The sequence below is a fragment of the Emydura macquarii genome, unplaced genomic scaffold (genome assembly GCF_026122565.2).
Source record: "Emydura macquarii macquarii isolate MOO-44397 ecotype Brisbane River unplaced genomic scaffold, CSIRO-AGI_Emac_v2 contig_2205, whole genome shotgun sequence".
Classification (NCBI taxonomy): Eukaryota; Metazoa; Chordata; order Testudines; family Chelidae; genus Emydura; species Emydura macquarii.
In genome coordinates, this window is record NW_027132342.1 from 37,993,696 (window position 1) to 38,009,996 (window position 16,301).

General features: G+C 40.7%; 1 protein-coding gene across 2 annotated transcripts in view; it reads left to right on the forward strand.

The window, feature by feature from the left end:
* NAP1L1 (nucleosome assembly protein 1 like 1) overlaps positions 1 to 12,493 on the forward strand; it is a 52,746-nt gene extending 40,253 nt beyond the window's left edge. For both annotated transcript variants that reach the window (XM_067559913.1, XM_067559914.1), the window contains exons 8-15: positions 562 to 633; positions 1,438 to 1,577; positions 3,199 to 3,344; positions 3,428 to 3,447; positions 4,672 to 4,794; positions 6,412 to 6,444; positions 6,930 to 6,980; positions 11,773 to 12,493. In XM_067559913.1, the coding sequence (XP_067416014.1) occupies positions 562 to 633; positions 1,438 to 1,577; positions 3,199 to 3,344; positions 3,428 to 3,447; positions 4,672 to 4,794; positions 6,412 to 6,444; positions 6,930 to 6,980; positions 11,773 to 11,808 (621 nt within the window). In that variant the 3' untranslated portion in view covers positions 11,809 to 12,493. The remainder of the gene's footprint in view (positions 1 to 561; positions 634 to 1,437; positions 1,578 to 3,198; positions 3,345 to 3,427; positions 3,448 to 4,671; positions 4,795 to 6,411; positions 6,445 to 6,929; positions 6,981 to 11,772) is intronic.
* The last annotated feature ends 3,808 nt before the right edge of the window (positions 12,494 to 16,301 follow it).

Below are 16,301 nucleotides of genomic sequence, written 5' to 3' on the forward strand. Positions count from 1 at the left end.
GTCAATGGAATGATATACCAGCTCTCATGCCTGTTCAGCCTGACATATCTTATTCTTTAGTTGCCAGTTACATTCCTTACACTGGTCTTCATATATTCAGCAATGAATTGCATATCAAAGGATGATAAAACTGCCTTTTATGCTTGAATAAGATTGAAGAGGCTTGTCTTATAATTTAATTCTTAACTCTGCCTCTTTATTATTTTACTGTTGCCCTCTGCTGGTCAAATATTTATATAAAAATACTTTTAAAGCCCATCACAGGTTCTTAGCTAATGTTTTAAAAAAAAAAAAAAAAAAAAAAAACCTAAATATACCATCCCCATGTATAAGACGCTCCCATGTATCTTAATTTTGGGGCGAAATTTGAAAAAAAATGTTTTACGGTAAAAAATCTAAAACCACTGTATAAACACCCAGTTTTTAGACCCCAAAAAAATACATAAATATACGTGTTTACCTTTCACCCCAATGCTTTTTATTTTTATTTTGTGGCTAACGCAAATGCTGTTTGTGTGGAAAAAATGTCATGTATTGATTTTAAAATAATTTTATTTAAAGGAACATGATGAACCTATCCTGAAACACTTAAAAGATATTAAAGTAAAGTTCTCAGAAGCCGGTCAGCCTATGGTAAGTTTAACATCTTAGACAAATTGTGTAATTCTGCATGATATTAAAATTGACTTGGGGGCGCAGAGTGGGGCTCTGTGCCCTTCAGATATTTGATGGTGCCTTTTGGAGTCTGAAGAATTTTTAGTCTGTCCTTACTGTGAAATGACACAATTTACTGTTAATACAGTCATATATATATATATATATATATATATATATATATATATATATATATATATATATATATATATATATATAACAGCCATGTCTCCTGTATTATGACAGTTTAATCAATTAGATACAAAACCTAGTTTTAGCCAGTGTTTGCAACTAGAAGTTTCACTTTCAGATTTGGACAGTATTTCAAAAACGTAGTTGCTGATAAATTATGTCCTTGAACTGATTACCTGTGTTGCTTGCAAGAAATTAGATGGTTTGCAAAAAAGTGAAGTGATTTTAATTATTTCTATAGTAGTCTATAGGCGTAGCTCTACATTAGCTCTACATAAAGATCACTGTTCATTAGATGATCTCACTTCAAAAGGTGCAAGGCAGAAGATAAAAATCATAATCCTAGATGCCAGTATGAAATTACAATAATTTAAAGTTTTCTTAACTTGGGGATGGAAATTGTTTTAAAATTTTCAGTCAAATTTATTAGGCGGAATTGACATTAAGCCACTTTATTATTGGAAAGGAGCCGTACACTGATGTGGCATATTTGTTTCTTGGATATTAGATGTTCATCATTGTGATTGAAATTAAAGATGAGTAAATGTTGCTCAGTTGCTAATGACGCTGTCTTTCTGCAATTGTTTTAAGAGTTTCATGTTAGAATTTCACTTTGAATCAAATGACTACTTCACAAATGAAGTGTTGACAAAGTCGTACAGAATGAGATCAGAGCCAGATGATTCTGATCCCTTCTCCTTTGATGGGCCAGAAATTATGGGTTGTACAGGGTAAGTATTAATATGGAATTTGAAAGTAGTTAAACTGTGAAAAGGTGGTTTTCTTGAATATTTGGCTGAGCTTGCAGTGGCCTTACACTCAACTCGCTGGCATGTCTCTGTTTGGCTATGCATTAAATATAACGTTTGAACACTGCATCCAGTCAGTTCTAAAATTTCAGATGTGGTAGGCAACAATGGTCAGAACCTTGTTGACTTTGGGGGGGGAACAATATGGGGTAAATGAGGGGCACATGAAGCCCCAACCAGCTCTTTAATACAACCACAGCCTCAAACACCTCTGAAATTGTGTATAAGCAAAAAAAAGAAAAACTGGCTCCTGTACACATGAATAGAGTTAACATGTTGACACCCTGCATGTCTACTCCTCTGATGTTGAACCATTGTTCTTTCCAAATCTTATACAGCATCACTCCCTGAATTGATCTTCTAGATCAAACAGGCAGTTCAGGAGAACTACAATCATTGTTAAATTGAGACTCCTCAAACTTATAATTTCTGAGTATAGGATCACCTGTGATATCCATCAAACATGGAGATCCATACAATCAATGCTTCAAGAACGAACATTTACTGATTTGATTTTTTTGCTGTTTGCCTAAACTCCCTGTCTTCCTTCCCAACTATTTTTGGGTCTTAAGTTCATTATTTAGAGAGAGAAACTGAATGGGGTTCATCTCTTGTCTGTCCTTGGTAGGTTGTGTATTTAGCACCAATGGTTACTATCTACAAAGTGCCATGGCTACACATGTAAGCAAGTGAGCAGCTGTAGAGGCAATCAACACATTAGCAAGTAACAATTCTTAGCCACCTGAGATTTTGCACACCTCTGCCACAGCTATATTTCCTTTTCCTCATTTTCCTCCTCCACCCTAGTCTAGTATCATTAACATATTTGGTAGATGTTCTCATGTTTCAACCTCTTTTTTGTGACCTTTATAATTAAAAAGCCGTCACACTGGTGCCAACTAAATTACCAGCCCCTATTCAAATCCCTCCTGAAAAAGTACTTTGTGCAGCATGTCAGTGATTCATGAAAGAAAAGTGGCACCTGGTCATTTGGCTCCTGGTCAATGTTGACAAAGTTCATGGGTTAGGGATAGTCTTATAAAAGTGTTGAGCAAATTAATGGGCTTCATAGTCTTATTCTAGAGTAAAACTGAGCTATGCTCATATCCTTCCACCTGCAAGGCTTAAAAGTGAAACCTAATGTATGAGGGGCCCAAAAAATTATTCATACAGGAAATAAGTGCTGTGGGATTACCTCCCTAAGCATAAATATCTTTCTATAACCTCAGTTTCATTCTTTTTCTGATGTAAATATTTTCAACAAGAAAAGAAGGGGGATGCAGGGAAATCTCTGGATTAGAGGGAATTTTGGGACTAAAATGAGTGATACACTTCAAAATGAAGTACCGTTGAGAGCTATGGCTAGTCCACAGTTTTCCTCCAAATATTGAATAATTTCAGGATCACTTTAAAATACTCCACTAGCTGTACTTAAAAATTATTAACTATTATTAACTTAGAGCAGTGGTAACTTGAGTACCTAAAAACAACATGAAGTTGTAAGCATGTCCCAATTAATAGCTATTTTCCTTATTTTCTGCAGGTGCCAAATAGACTGGAAAAAAGGAAAAAATGTTACTTTGAAAACCATTAAAAAGAAGCAGAAACACAAGGGACGTGGAACAGTTAGAACAGTGACAAAAACTGTCTCCAATGACTCTTTCTTCAATTTCTTTAGTCCACCTGAAGGTAAATATTGTCTGGATTCATTTGCGATTTTAAATTTTAAAAAATCTTTTAAATTACTTATTTTTTCCTCCTCTTTCTTGCAGTTCCTGAAAGTGGAGACCTGGTAAGTTGTATACCAAGAAGAAATTCAATACACCAAATTTGGCAAGAATGTGTGCTATGTAAGCTATAATTTGGAAAGATATTAAACTATTCTAGCTATTTCTTCATGTAATAAGGAACACTGCTCTAGTAAATCCTATTTAGTATATATTCTGGCTTACTTCACAGGAAGATGTATTCAGGTTAGATAAAAGCACTCTTAAGTACTAAGAGTTCTACTTAGTATATTTTAGGCTTGTTGATACTTGTGAAGGATAAACCAGAGTTGTCTTGTAGCTGTTAAACTTGGGGCTCATGAAAGTGAGGAACCAATAATACCAGCCTAAGGTGAGTGTTGAACTAAAATCTCCAAAGGAGAAAGATTTTAATTAACCTACTTTGCTAGTTACCCCATAAATGCTGTCTACCCTATCCACTTACTCTTTCCACCACTGCTAAAACTGGTGAAACTCCAGGTGCCCACAAATACTTTGTCAGCTCTAGTGTTCATCTTGGCTACCACTTTCCAAAAAAAGCCATATTTACATAACATTTCTTGAAAACCTATTCATAAACATTGAAGGTGGTTTTCCAGATGCAAGTGGAGTGCTGATTACCTGAATCTGTAGACAACAGGAGTGAAAACTTAATGCTTCAAGTGCCCTACTCATCTCATTGACAGTTAGATTTACGCTGACAACCCAACTTAAATATCATGTTAACTGAATGATGGGTGAATATATAATACTATCACTGTGGTTGACTTGTTTGACAGAAATATACTTTAGGAGTAAGATGCGAGTCTGTAAAGCATTCAGTTACCATATTTGTCAGATACTTGAGTGGTTTTAGTACTTAACAGAATTTTAGGAAGGTGGTGAAGGGCCCTAAAATGATCTGGAGGATCTAAAACATTGGGGAAACTTTCTTTTTAATACAAGACTGGATGAAAATTTTGATTTAAACTAAGGAACTTAATATATTGAGGTTTCTATGTTAATTTGTACAAAATCTCAGACTTTATGCAGGTTATTTTTTTTAAATGTGGAGAAATGCAGGGTCTATTTACCACAGTTTGCAAGTTGTGGTTATGATCAAATAAATGTGGGTGTCCCTGAACATAAGCCCATTGTGCTGAGCTCTTTAATACCTGGTCACATCAGTCTGACATTTATTTTGTGTTTAGACTCCTAAAATAAATGTTATGAATTTACCACTTGACTGTTTCTTTTAATATCATATGCAGGATGATGATGCTGAAGCAATCCTTGCTGCAGATTTTGAAATCGGCCACTTTTTACGTGAGCGTATAGTCCCACGATCAGTATTGTATTTTACAGGGGAAGCTATTGAAGATGATGATGATGATGTAAGTTATGTTTTAAACTGTATCATAATATATACACACAAGGGTGTCAGATTAAGATTGCACAAGCAATCTTAATTGTCACTTCTTAACCTGAATTCTTGACTTTGCAGTCTTAATGTTCTCAACAAGTTTTTTAGTGCAGAGCTTCCTAAGTTTTTAAAAAAGCAAACCGAAATAAACAAATTCTATCCTGTGGCCATTATTGAGACATGGATCATCAGTAGTGTTGTAACCAAAGTTTAGATCCACTGCCACTTGTGCTGAGGAAGTTAACTGATAGCAGCAGTAGATTGTCACCCTCTGTTGACCATCACTTGGATGGGGATGAGACACACTTTGCAACTGGGGTTCACAGATATTTCCTGACACGGGAAAAGTGGTGAGACTCTGTCTTGGGTTTCTCTTCTGTCTGTGGAAGGGGATTGTGCTCTACTGGGCACAAATTCTTCTGCCTATTTCCCCTACCCACCCTTCATTCTTTTTGCCCAGGCCCCCCTGCAAGCTCACTCCCTCTCCCCCTGTCCTATCCCTGCCTGCCTCCTTGCTTGTTTGAGTTCTCCCTCCACAGACCCTAGTTGCTTATCCAGTCTGTTCCCCATGCCCTGGCTTTCAGTCCCTATTTCGCCAGATTGTCTCAATCTTTTCTCTCCTTCTCCTATTTCCAGTCCCGTTTTTATTCCCTTCTGCTTCCAAATTAAGCTATTTCCTAAGCAACGGCTGCCTGTGGCAGGGAGTGTCACTGAGCCCCCCTGTTCTTATTCCAGTGATTGGCCCCACCCATCCCAGTGTGGAGCAGCACTTCCAAGGAAAGTTCAGCCTCACTCCTGTAGCCCTGAGCTAGAACATGCACTGCTGCCCTGTGACATGGCACATGTATAGTCTGGTCAGCACAAGGAACTATCAGCTTGAGCTATGCACAGTGAGGACAGAGCCTTTGGAAATTCTACTTACTAAACTCTAGCAAGTTTCTACAGTGTGTATGAAAAATTGAAGTTTGCAAACTTTTATCTTGGCTAAATGTGGAGATAACAAAAGGCACATCCCTGGCTCACTACTGCCAAATTTTCAAATATCTGCTCCAAAGCTTTGAGAACTTTTTAAAGAAAAAGTCACCATTTATTAACATTGACAAAACTGTATCTCCTCGGTGTATTCTTTAAAAAATTCAGGCTGACAATCGACATTGAAAACATCAATCCAGAATATTAGTTTGGCAAAGTTATAAGCAACTGAAAACAGGGTCTCGTTAGTGGAAGTGTCAAGTAACATTTGCAAAAGGTGTGGCTTTTAACCCCACCATAATAATATATATAATTGTGTTAACAGTTAACTATGGTGTTAAGAGTAAGTTTTATCCTTAAAGTAGGAGATGGCTTTCTTTGACAAAGCTTATTTTAAATTCTTAACTGCTTAGTAAGATGGCTTCAGTATGAAGTATATTGATCACTTTAACCATGATCTAGAAAGGTTTTTGGCAAAGCTGAATTATCTTAAATGCCCCCTTTGGTACTTAATTTTAACTTGGAAATTCTTCTTCCACACAACTTACATAAACCTGCTTAACATCTAGGATGATGTTTATAATACTGTACTATAAACTTTTTCTTCCTTTCTTAGTATGATGAAGAAGGTGAGGAGGCAGATGATGAGGTGAGTTACAAGATGGGTTAGATAAATAAAATGACATATGAATACTTCATTTTGAAGGAAGTTTTTCATCTTTGATGGGATGGTGGCTGCAGCAGATGGCAAATTCCTTAAGTTTGTTTAATTTAACTGTAAATGGCAAACATTCTGCAGTATTCGTCCAATCTGTATAAAAACATTGGTTCAGATGTTTTACTGAAGTCTGAAGCAATGATAAAAGCAAACATGCCAGACATTAGTCTGTCCTCAGACTGCACAACTTGCACTAGCAGCAAGTATATTTAAGGGCAGAATTTATTCCTAAATGTGATGTAGAAATTTACTCTAAAAGCGGAGTATGGGTAAACACAAATATCTCATTCAAAGTTCTTTTCATTTCTGCACGGAGGAAAACTTATGACCATCTGAGTAATGTTTAACATGTTAACTGCGCTATATGTATTTAATCTGAACAAGAGCACTTCCTACTTGATGCTCTATCCTTTTAGGAAGGGGAGGAAGAAGCAGATGAGGAAAATGATCCGGATTATGACCCGAAGGTGAGTAGTACCATTGAATGTATTTCATTAAAATATGTTGCATAATTTAAAGCAACTATTTAATCTGCAATAATACAATTCATAAAACATGCTTTGACTAAACTATTCTCTGAAATGGTTTTAATATACTCCACTTTTTACCTTCTAAGATTTGCAAAGCAACATACTTGTCACTCTAATTTTGTTTTAGTAACACTTTATACATGTGGCCAGGGATCTCTTTTTAAAGAAACTGAAGTATGATCACAAAATTAGTTTTTAAAAATATGCATAAGCAACTTTTTTAGTAAGTAAAAGCTTTCCTGTTCATAAAGAAAATACAACTTAACTGATCTTAAATGAGGACTTTTAACGTCTTTGATTTTAGTTGGGCAAGATTTTTTTTTTTTTTGGGTGCTATTTACTATGACAAAATGTAGCCTGTATTTGGTTGCACCATCAAGGAGAACATACCCTTTCATTTGGGTGAAATTTCTTGAGTGGCGCTGAAGCTGTATTTTAAGACTTAGAGTAAAGAGAGGATTTGGGCTGTCTTTCCTGAAGATGATCATCCTCCTATACTGAGCAGAACCTGCGACAGTCTTCTAAAGGAAAATAGGTGTAGCTTTCCTGCTGACATGTAACTGGACGTAAACCCTTCCTTTGTGGCAGGGAATACATTGCTTGGCTGAGAGCCCATCTCATTCCAGTCTCCCTGCCCCCCCCCCCCCTTCCTAAAAAAGGGAAAGAATACAGATGTGTACTATATAGAGAGTAGACACTTCAGGAGAACTTCAGAAGAGTGCAATATGGATGTGCAGCAGGGATTGTTAATCCTTTGTTTTGCATACTCCAAAATTCATGCAAATTTTCATAATTTAGTTTGGGCAGTGCAGGACATCTGAAAATGCAGGCTCTTACTCTAGATCAGTTCCTTATTCTAAATGAGCCACTGAGATTTTTTTAAACCTAGTTGTCATAGTAGGTAGCATTTATCCAGCTATTTCTGATCGGCGCTTGCAGCACCAGAAAGTCAAGGTAGGGTCATTATGGTGTCCATTGGGTAATAGGAAGTACATTAATTGTGAGGGATGACCAAACCAAACTCAAATACGCATGACATTGGAAACGCCACTGTTGCTCAGGTGAAACTGGGTAATTGGTTAGATACCTGCTCAGGCTAGTTGCACAACAAATATTGCCTTTTGTCTGACGAGTATTCCCCTTTTTTGCAACTATATCATACTTTCTCCCCAAATGATACATTTTTGTATATAAAAATGCAAGATTACTCTGAAAAATGTCCATTATCCTTTTTGGACTAGTGCTATTATAGTCACCTAGTGACAGTCACCCACAATACGGCAAGATCTACTTTGATCTGCAAAAAGGCTATGTGATGGGATACTCTTGGAAATGCCAGGTACTAGAGATGCTCTCCTTGTTGCAGGTATGCAGTAGCAGAAATCTATAGATAATTCTACTCTACCTTTCCCTCCCTGTCAACTCTGCACAGTTTAGAGATTTTGAGCAATCAGCCAACTTTGCAAGTTGAGTTGTTCAAGGATAGTACCAACCCACCCCATAGAATTTATACAGAGTGCTAGCTTCCATGGGCAGAGGTGAAGGAGGGGTCGACATAACACACTGAAAGATCAGCAGGCCATATGGATATATCAGATTTGCGTCTCAGTAGTGTTTGCGGGGCTTGGATTAGATAGTCCATTATTGGACTATCAAATAAGGTCAGACAAAACAGCTTCACATTTGCACTGATGCATCTAACCACCTGCATTCCACTGTACCCTTCATTGCCCATGATCAAAAAAGGCAGTTGTTACGGAGAGCAAAGTAATACATAATGCCCTTCCTGCTGAACTGCTTTCATTTACCCTAACAGAAATAATCAACAAATTGATTATTTGCAAACTGAGACAAGTAGGGCTCATGCACCTGCAGTGAGATGCGAATTAGCTAACTGTTCGTTTGACCTTGTATGTTGGTCAGATATTGGCTGTTGCTAGGTTGCCAGAGTCCAAATGCTGTTTCGGAGGAAACTGAGGGATGCTGTGGTTTTGTTGCTTAGGCTAGCAGGGGGGAGTAGTGGTCAAACTGACATGCAAATGCCTTTTGCATACGATCCTGTGCAGGCCCAACCTCAGTATCTCATCTGTATATGTAAATGATCTTCTTATCACGTTTGTGTAGACCACACTTGACTGAAAATCCTCTCCCTCTTATGCTAACTGCTGAGCATACAAGATGGCAGTTGCTACTGCTGCAGCATCAAGAAATAGAACAGAAACAGGGCAAGGGCCAAGGCTTATGGTTGAGGACCACGGGGATGACTAACAAATGCGGGGGACGTAAAGGGGGAGAGATGTTGTCGTCAAGGATTCTATTGGGAGTCTGTCTATTGGGATGTGGGATTGAACACCTCTGTTCCCCAGACATAGATGCTATAGAGCCAGATTCTTAAACAAACAAACAAAAATAAATAAATAAAGGGGGGGAGAGGGGTGCTTTAGGAGGCTAAGGTGGGAAGTTAGTAGGCCCTTTAAAAAGGGGGCAGGTGGAGACCTGCTGCACTAAACAAAACAGAAGGCTGTATATGGCCTGGCAGCAAAAAAGGAATCAGGTTGGTAAGATGTACTTGCTCTTCATATTAAAACACACCTACAGGACATTCCCACATGCACCATCAACTGCACACAGTGAGAAGCCATGGAAAAATTACCTTTGTGCATCCTCCCATGCACCTGGAGTATTAAGGGTTTTTTGCCTCTGCTTCACTCCAGAATGCCCAACAATCACTATCAAAAGCTGAGCAATCTCACAATCCTGTTTGTCATCATTCACCAACTCCTCTGCATGTTGATGTAACACTAACTGTTGTTTATGCCAGTTGCTGGGTTGACTGTAGAGGACTGTGTTCATCTCAGATTTGCTTCTGTTATGGTTTCACAGGTCGGTCTATTTACTCATGTTTGGCTGGCTGACCAGTGTGGGTGGGGCCAGTATAACATTGCAAGAAGTTGCTTTAAGCATTCTCTTCCATTTATGTTTCTGTAGATTGAGTCTCCAGCATCCTTTCTAAACATTAGCATATAGTTGCTAGGCAGAGAATGCAGCAATTTACAATCTTCCTAGATCAATAGTTTTCAACATGAGGTCCGGAGACTGTCTAAGGGGTTCCCAAAAGGTGGCTATGAAAATGAGGTTTCAGATCCCAGAGAAGGCATTCTGTTTTTTCTGATCAATCAAAAGTATGTGATCAAAACCCAGAAGTGTTGTCATTGCCCGTTACCATAGGGTGCTAAACTGTGGGCTTCTTTCTCATGTTACGTCAAATGCGGTGCCAAACAAGTGCAACGTTTATAGTTGAATTCTGTTCAGTTAGTTTTCAATCTAAGACTTTTATGGTAGGGCTCTGTGGATCACAGGTTGAATTTTCAAAGGGGTCCGTAGCTCCATCTGAAATGTTTAGGGATCCGTACACGAAAAAAGGTTGCAATGCACTGCCCTAGATACTGTGCTTAGTACATCCATGTAAACTTACTGGGATGGGTATGAAAGCTCTGTCCCAGTTCTTCTATCACTACAATTGACTGACACTGTTCCTTGATTGAGACTTCTAAGTGTTATAATAAAAGTACTGTCAGTGTTACCTAGGCTGATTCTGAGTGTCATATAATCCACTACACATCTTATTACTCACCCCACTGTATTGTTTGTAATTTTCTTTTAATAATTTCTCTACTTCCCACTAGCAAACTAGCGAACAGCCTATTTGTGATGTCTAGAGGCCAGGTTCTGCTGGCTCACTCAGCTATGCTGCCGCAATCTAGTTCCATCACCCCACAGCTGGGTCACTAAATCACTTACACGTGAAGGATATTCAACATGTCATCTCAGTGACCATTCTCAATTTTCAGGATTTTGTGCTTTTCTTAATTATGCAGATCATGAGCCAGGTTTTTAAAGGGTGACTTGTCTCCTGAGGGAAGACATTAGAGCAACTAAGCTCTCCACTACTGGTATTAATGTGAATGTTTGTCCTTTATAAGGAGTATTTGGCTTCTCTGTTAACCCAGGATGACAGCAAAAATAACTCTACTCTTAAACAGTGCAGCCACAGAGTGGTTTATGTATACATCAGTCATGTCAGATGCTGAGAAATATGGCCGTAGATGCCATAAACATCATGGAATCTGTTTATTTCTGTAGATTTTATACCTTGGGAGCCTTGATGGAGACTTAAGTGTGTTACCCTCACCAGGTTACCCCTCATGTCATTATACAAATGCACGATGACCCCTGGGGTGAGCCTGCATATGTGGGCTGCCTGTGCTCATAAGGTTAGAATAAGTCCTCCTTGGCTCAGACTCTTGGTATGGGCACCTCTTCCATTTCTGTGCCAGGCCAGTTTTGTTCCCATTCTCTTTCCCTCATTTTTTTTCCAAACTATACCATCTTACCGTACTTATGAGTGGTTTGTGCAGCTAATGGCTGGTGCAGCCCCCATCCAAAGGCAAAACTCAGAAGGTATCCTCTTGAATTTGTCTGTTCAAATTTAAATTGCTTTAAATTGCTTAGTGCACAGAGATTTGCATAGGATGTGGTAGAGTTTCTCAATACTCTGTGCTGTGGGGACAAGGGGAGAGAAGGTGCAAGGCTCTTAAAAGATAAGCTGTTAATTCTTAGAGCTTTAATCGAAACTTGAAAGCACTTGCTTGGCAGCTTTGATAGGTGGCTTAGAAAAATAACTTGATTTGACATCTGTACACTGACTTATTTTTTTACTCCTCAACAGAAGGACCAAAACCCAGCAGAATGCAAGCAGCAGTGAAGCAGAGTGTATGTGGCCTTGAGGATTACCTGCACTGTAATAGCCTAAACAACTATTAGTTACTTACAGCCTTATGTTTTGTATTTTCTTGGTAGAATTAAATAAAAAATTTGTTAAAATGAAATCAAACACACAAGTACGTTTTAAAATGTAGGTTCATTCTACCTAGCATTTTAATAGTATAATTTTCTGCCAATATGTAGAATGCAGTAAATCCCCTAAAGCATGAATATGTTAATTCATTGCTACATAGTTTGGTTCTTGTGAAGTCTTTCGTCATGTAGCTATTAGACTGCAGCTGTGAAGATTATCAGAACTGTTAACTGAGACCAATATTTGTTTAGAGAAAATCCTCTCCTGAAGAACCAACCAAAGTATTTTCAGCCCAGTAGTTTGAATGGGTTTGTCTGCTTGAACTAGCTGTGCCTTCATTACTTTGTTAGAGAAATGGCAGTGACTTGTACTAACTAGGAGATGATGCATTTTTTTTGGATTTGACTACTTCAGAAGACTAGCATAATTCATTTAACTTTCAACAAGACCACATTAAATGTTATAACTGTCTGCTTGCTTATGCTATGGGTTTTGTATTTTATGTGACATAGTGATCTACAAAGAAACCTAGTAATCATATTAAGGTTATTGTTTACCACTGGGGTGTGAATAAAACCTAGTATTTTCAGAAGTTAGTCTTGTTTTATTATGCTGTGTGTACATCTGTACTTGTAAAATGCCAACAGCTTACATGCGGCAGTTGGTTTTTTTTTTTTGTTTTTTTTTTACTAGATAAACTGTTTAATACTCAGCCATTTAAAACAGCAGCTCAACTGTACTATTCTCCTGGATAGTTTTATTCAGGCTTTTCAGTGTCAATATAATGGGGATAATAAGGTCATGTTGCCACTTGTGAATTTGAGCTACATATTTAGTTGACTACAGTCAACATACAGTGTCTATACAGATATTTAACTGCAGCTGAAACTGAATTTGTTTTCCCAAATGACAAGTCTGGAAGCATGGAATAAAAATGTACAAAACTCTTTTCATAATGCCTTAGTGCACTTTAGAGATCACCACTTGATCACATGAACTCTGGTTTATATTTAAATTGCTCAATAGACCTAATGTATAGATTCCCCTAAATACTACATGGATAGCAAAAACAGTAACCCTTTTAATGAGTCAGTATAGACAGTTCTCCAAGCGCTGCTGTTTATCTTCAAATTATGAATCCAGGAAATTGATTCAGGTTTTCTGAGTGCAATAGCAACGATGTGTGTGTGTATAGGAGGAATAAGAAAAATACACACCGTTGATACATATGGAGATAGCTAGCAGGAAGTGCAGCAGCAGCTTAAGACCTGTGTGGTAGGTTGAATATTTTTGAGGATGAAAGCAGAGCCACCTGAATTCCACGAATAGCTATTTTGTCGTTGTCCATGTCTGCACATGCGCTCTACCTCCCCACCCCCTTCTTGCTTAAAGTAAACACCCTTATTGACTTATCAATTTGGAAGAGATTGGGACATAAAGGGCTCTACCGTTACTGTGTCCCTTTTCATAAAATTAGCCTCTGCCCTTTTGCAATTCTTACTGCATCAATTTTAATCATTTACACTTAATGTTATTTGTTTTACTTTTGGCATTCCTCCACTCACAGCAAATCACCCCTTTTTCTTCTGCTGTTCTCACCTGTCCTGTTCTAGAAACTAAATATTTTCTTATACGAAACACAAGCTGTAAAACTACTTATTCATAAAACTGGGCTGCAAAAATGTAATGCTTGTTGCACTGAAAGTTGGTAGAATTCCATGTTTGTACAACTACTGCCTTTTCTTTACAATCTTTCCCTCTTCTCTAAGTAAAATCCAGGCTGTTTGTGGCTTTCTGAAATACTGTTTTCCTTCCACTCCCTGTTTCTAATATGTCATAGCCATTTTTATATGAGGCTGTCAGAGTATTTTACCAACACTAATTTCTTATTGCCTCTATGTGGTGAGTAAAGATAAAAGTATCACTACATATATTGATGTACAGCAGCCTATGAGACTTGTGTAGCATTACATATTACAAGCCAGATTGATACCAACAGCTGAGGACCATATAGACAATTCTCATTGAAATTTTGGAGTTTGAGTGTTTGCTCTTGTCCATTCCACTATAGGTGTGTGCATGCTTCCGTGCACGGTTACCTGGAGCTTTTTTCCCCTTAGCAGATCCCGTAGGGCCGGCTCCGTGCTACAGTATGAGGCGCTGCCAGCCCTACACCCCTCAGTTCCTTCTCTCTGCCCGTGACTGTTGCTGGAACTAGCCTTGCTCACAGCAAGTACTATTCCTCTTATTTGAGAAGGGGCCGGTGTCACAGGGAAACCCACATTGGGTCTCCCTCAGTGGCGGTGGAGATCTCTGGTACGGGGAGGAAGATCTCCTGCCGGACGGTCTCCGAAGGTAGAGCAGAACTGCTCCCCTAGTAGTCGCTCCAGGTCGGCGGCGTCAAGCCGACATGCCCAGGCACGGGATGTGGAGTCTCCCTCTCGGCACGGACATCGATCCCTGGCACTTGTGGCAGCGCGTGCTAGGAGGCGGCACTGGTTGAGGTCTGCCAGGCGGTGCTCTGACAGCTCCTGTTCCACATCCCCGGCACTGATGAGTTCGCCCGCACCGAGGTGGCGTGGAACCTAGTCGCCAGAGCTTGGCTCTGTACAGAGGAATTTGGGACGGTGCTGACCTCAGTCACTGAAGGTGTCTGTAGAGCCACAGGGCAAGAGGAAGCGGAAATCATCAGTACTGAGACGACGCTCTGGTACCTCTAGCCCTTTGGAGCATGCCCCTGCTCATCGGCACCACTTGCAGCAACAGAAGCAGTCCTCATCGTCCTCCAGGTCAGACGCGTTGAGAGGCCAGTCCCCGGCACGGAAAGGCGCTTGGGACTGAGAACGAACATGGCACTGCCAGTCCAGGTCTGAAACTGACGATGCTTTGGGGTCTCCCGGGAGGACAGTTGTTGAGCGAGTTGACACCTCCACGAAGCGTCAGAACTTGTGGCAGTCAGCCCCCGTTTGGGCCCAGGGACAATGGCCGCAATAATGGCCTTATTGGACCCTATAGGGTATCCAGGTGGGGCCGGGGCCCCAATCCATTAAATAGTCTGGGGTGCAGTCCATGCCTCCAGCACAGGAGAAGGCCCATTGACACCAGTCCTCTTCCTCCTCACATGACGAGGCAGTCTCCCGGGATCACTGCGCCATTGGAGGATTTCAGGGTGCACCAGGAGCTGCTCAAAAGGGTGGCCTCCAAACCTGGGACTGGAGGTGGAGGAGCTAAAAGAGGCCACAATAGGCTCTCTAATATGCTGGCGGTGGCTGTCCCAGTGCAAGTGGCCCTCCCAATCCATGAAGGGGTCCTTAAGATTGTGAAGGCCCTGTGGCAAACCCCTTCCTCAGTCGCCCCTGTGTCAAAGGTGGCCGAGAAGAAATATTACATCCCGGCCGAGGGGTTTGAATATTTGTTCACGCACCCCGCCCCAGGAACCCTGGTGGTAGATGTGGCTAACCAGCCAGGTCCACTCCCAAGAACAAGGACGATAAGAAGCTGGACTTGTTTTGGAGAAAGTATTAAAGTCTGCAGCCTGGTCCTGGGGCAGGGCCTCGGGGCATGGCCTGAGGGAGTTCCACAGGTTGAAATTATATCTGCCCAGGGGGGCCTGATGGTTGGCAATCCTAAACTGAAGGCTTGCCGTGGAATAAATCTATTGTGGAGGAGGAAACGCGGTAGCTAGAGCAGCGCTCCAGACAGCCTGTGACGCTGCTGGCTCGGTGGGCAGGGCCATAGCCTCAGCCATCTATATGCAAAGGTGCTCGTGCCTGCAATCCTCCGCCTGTCCCAGGAGGTGCAACAGTCTATCCAGAACCTCCCCTTTAATGGGTTGGCCCTATTCTCGAACCAGCCCGATGTGAAGTTGCACGGTCTTAAGGACTCCAGGGCCATGCTTTGCTCCCTGGGCCTTTACATGCCCCAGTTTTCCAGGCGTCAGTCACGGCCCCAGGCGCAGCAGCAACCAAGGCCTCTGCCCAGGCCTTTTCAACCCTATAGGGATAGAAATAGGGGGTTTAGAAGAAGAAGAAATCAGCCCCCTAGCTTGTCCTCAGGAGGTTGGGCAATCAAAGGAGACAATTTTGAGGGTGTGCCCAAAGGTGGCACCCCGACTGCTCTCCTGGATCCGTTCCGCCCCTTCCTAAACAGGGTAAGGCCCTTCTACCCTGAATGGGCAAAAATCACTATGGACCGTTGGGTCCTTGGGATAGTCTCAGGGGGCTATGCCCTGCAGTTTACATCTACCTTCCCCCTTCTCCCCCCTCTCCTCCCAAGCAACTCTCAGCCTCTGTCCCTCTTCAGGGACCCCTCTCATGAGCAACTCCTCTTGCAGGAAAGCAACCTGGGAGCGGTGGAAATGGTCCCTCAAGGCAAAAGGGGGAGAGGGTTCTATTCGAGGT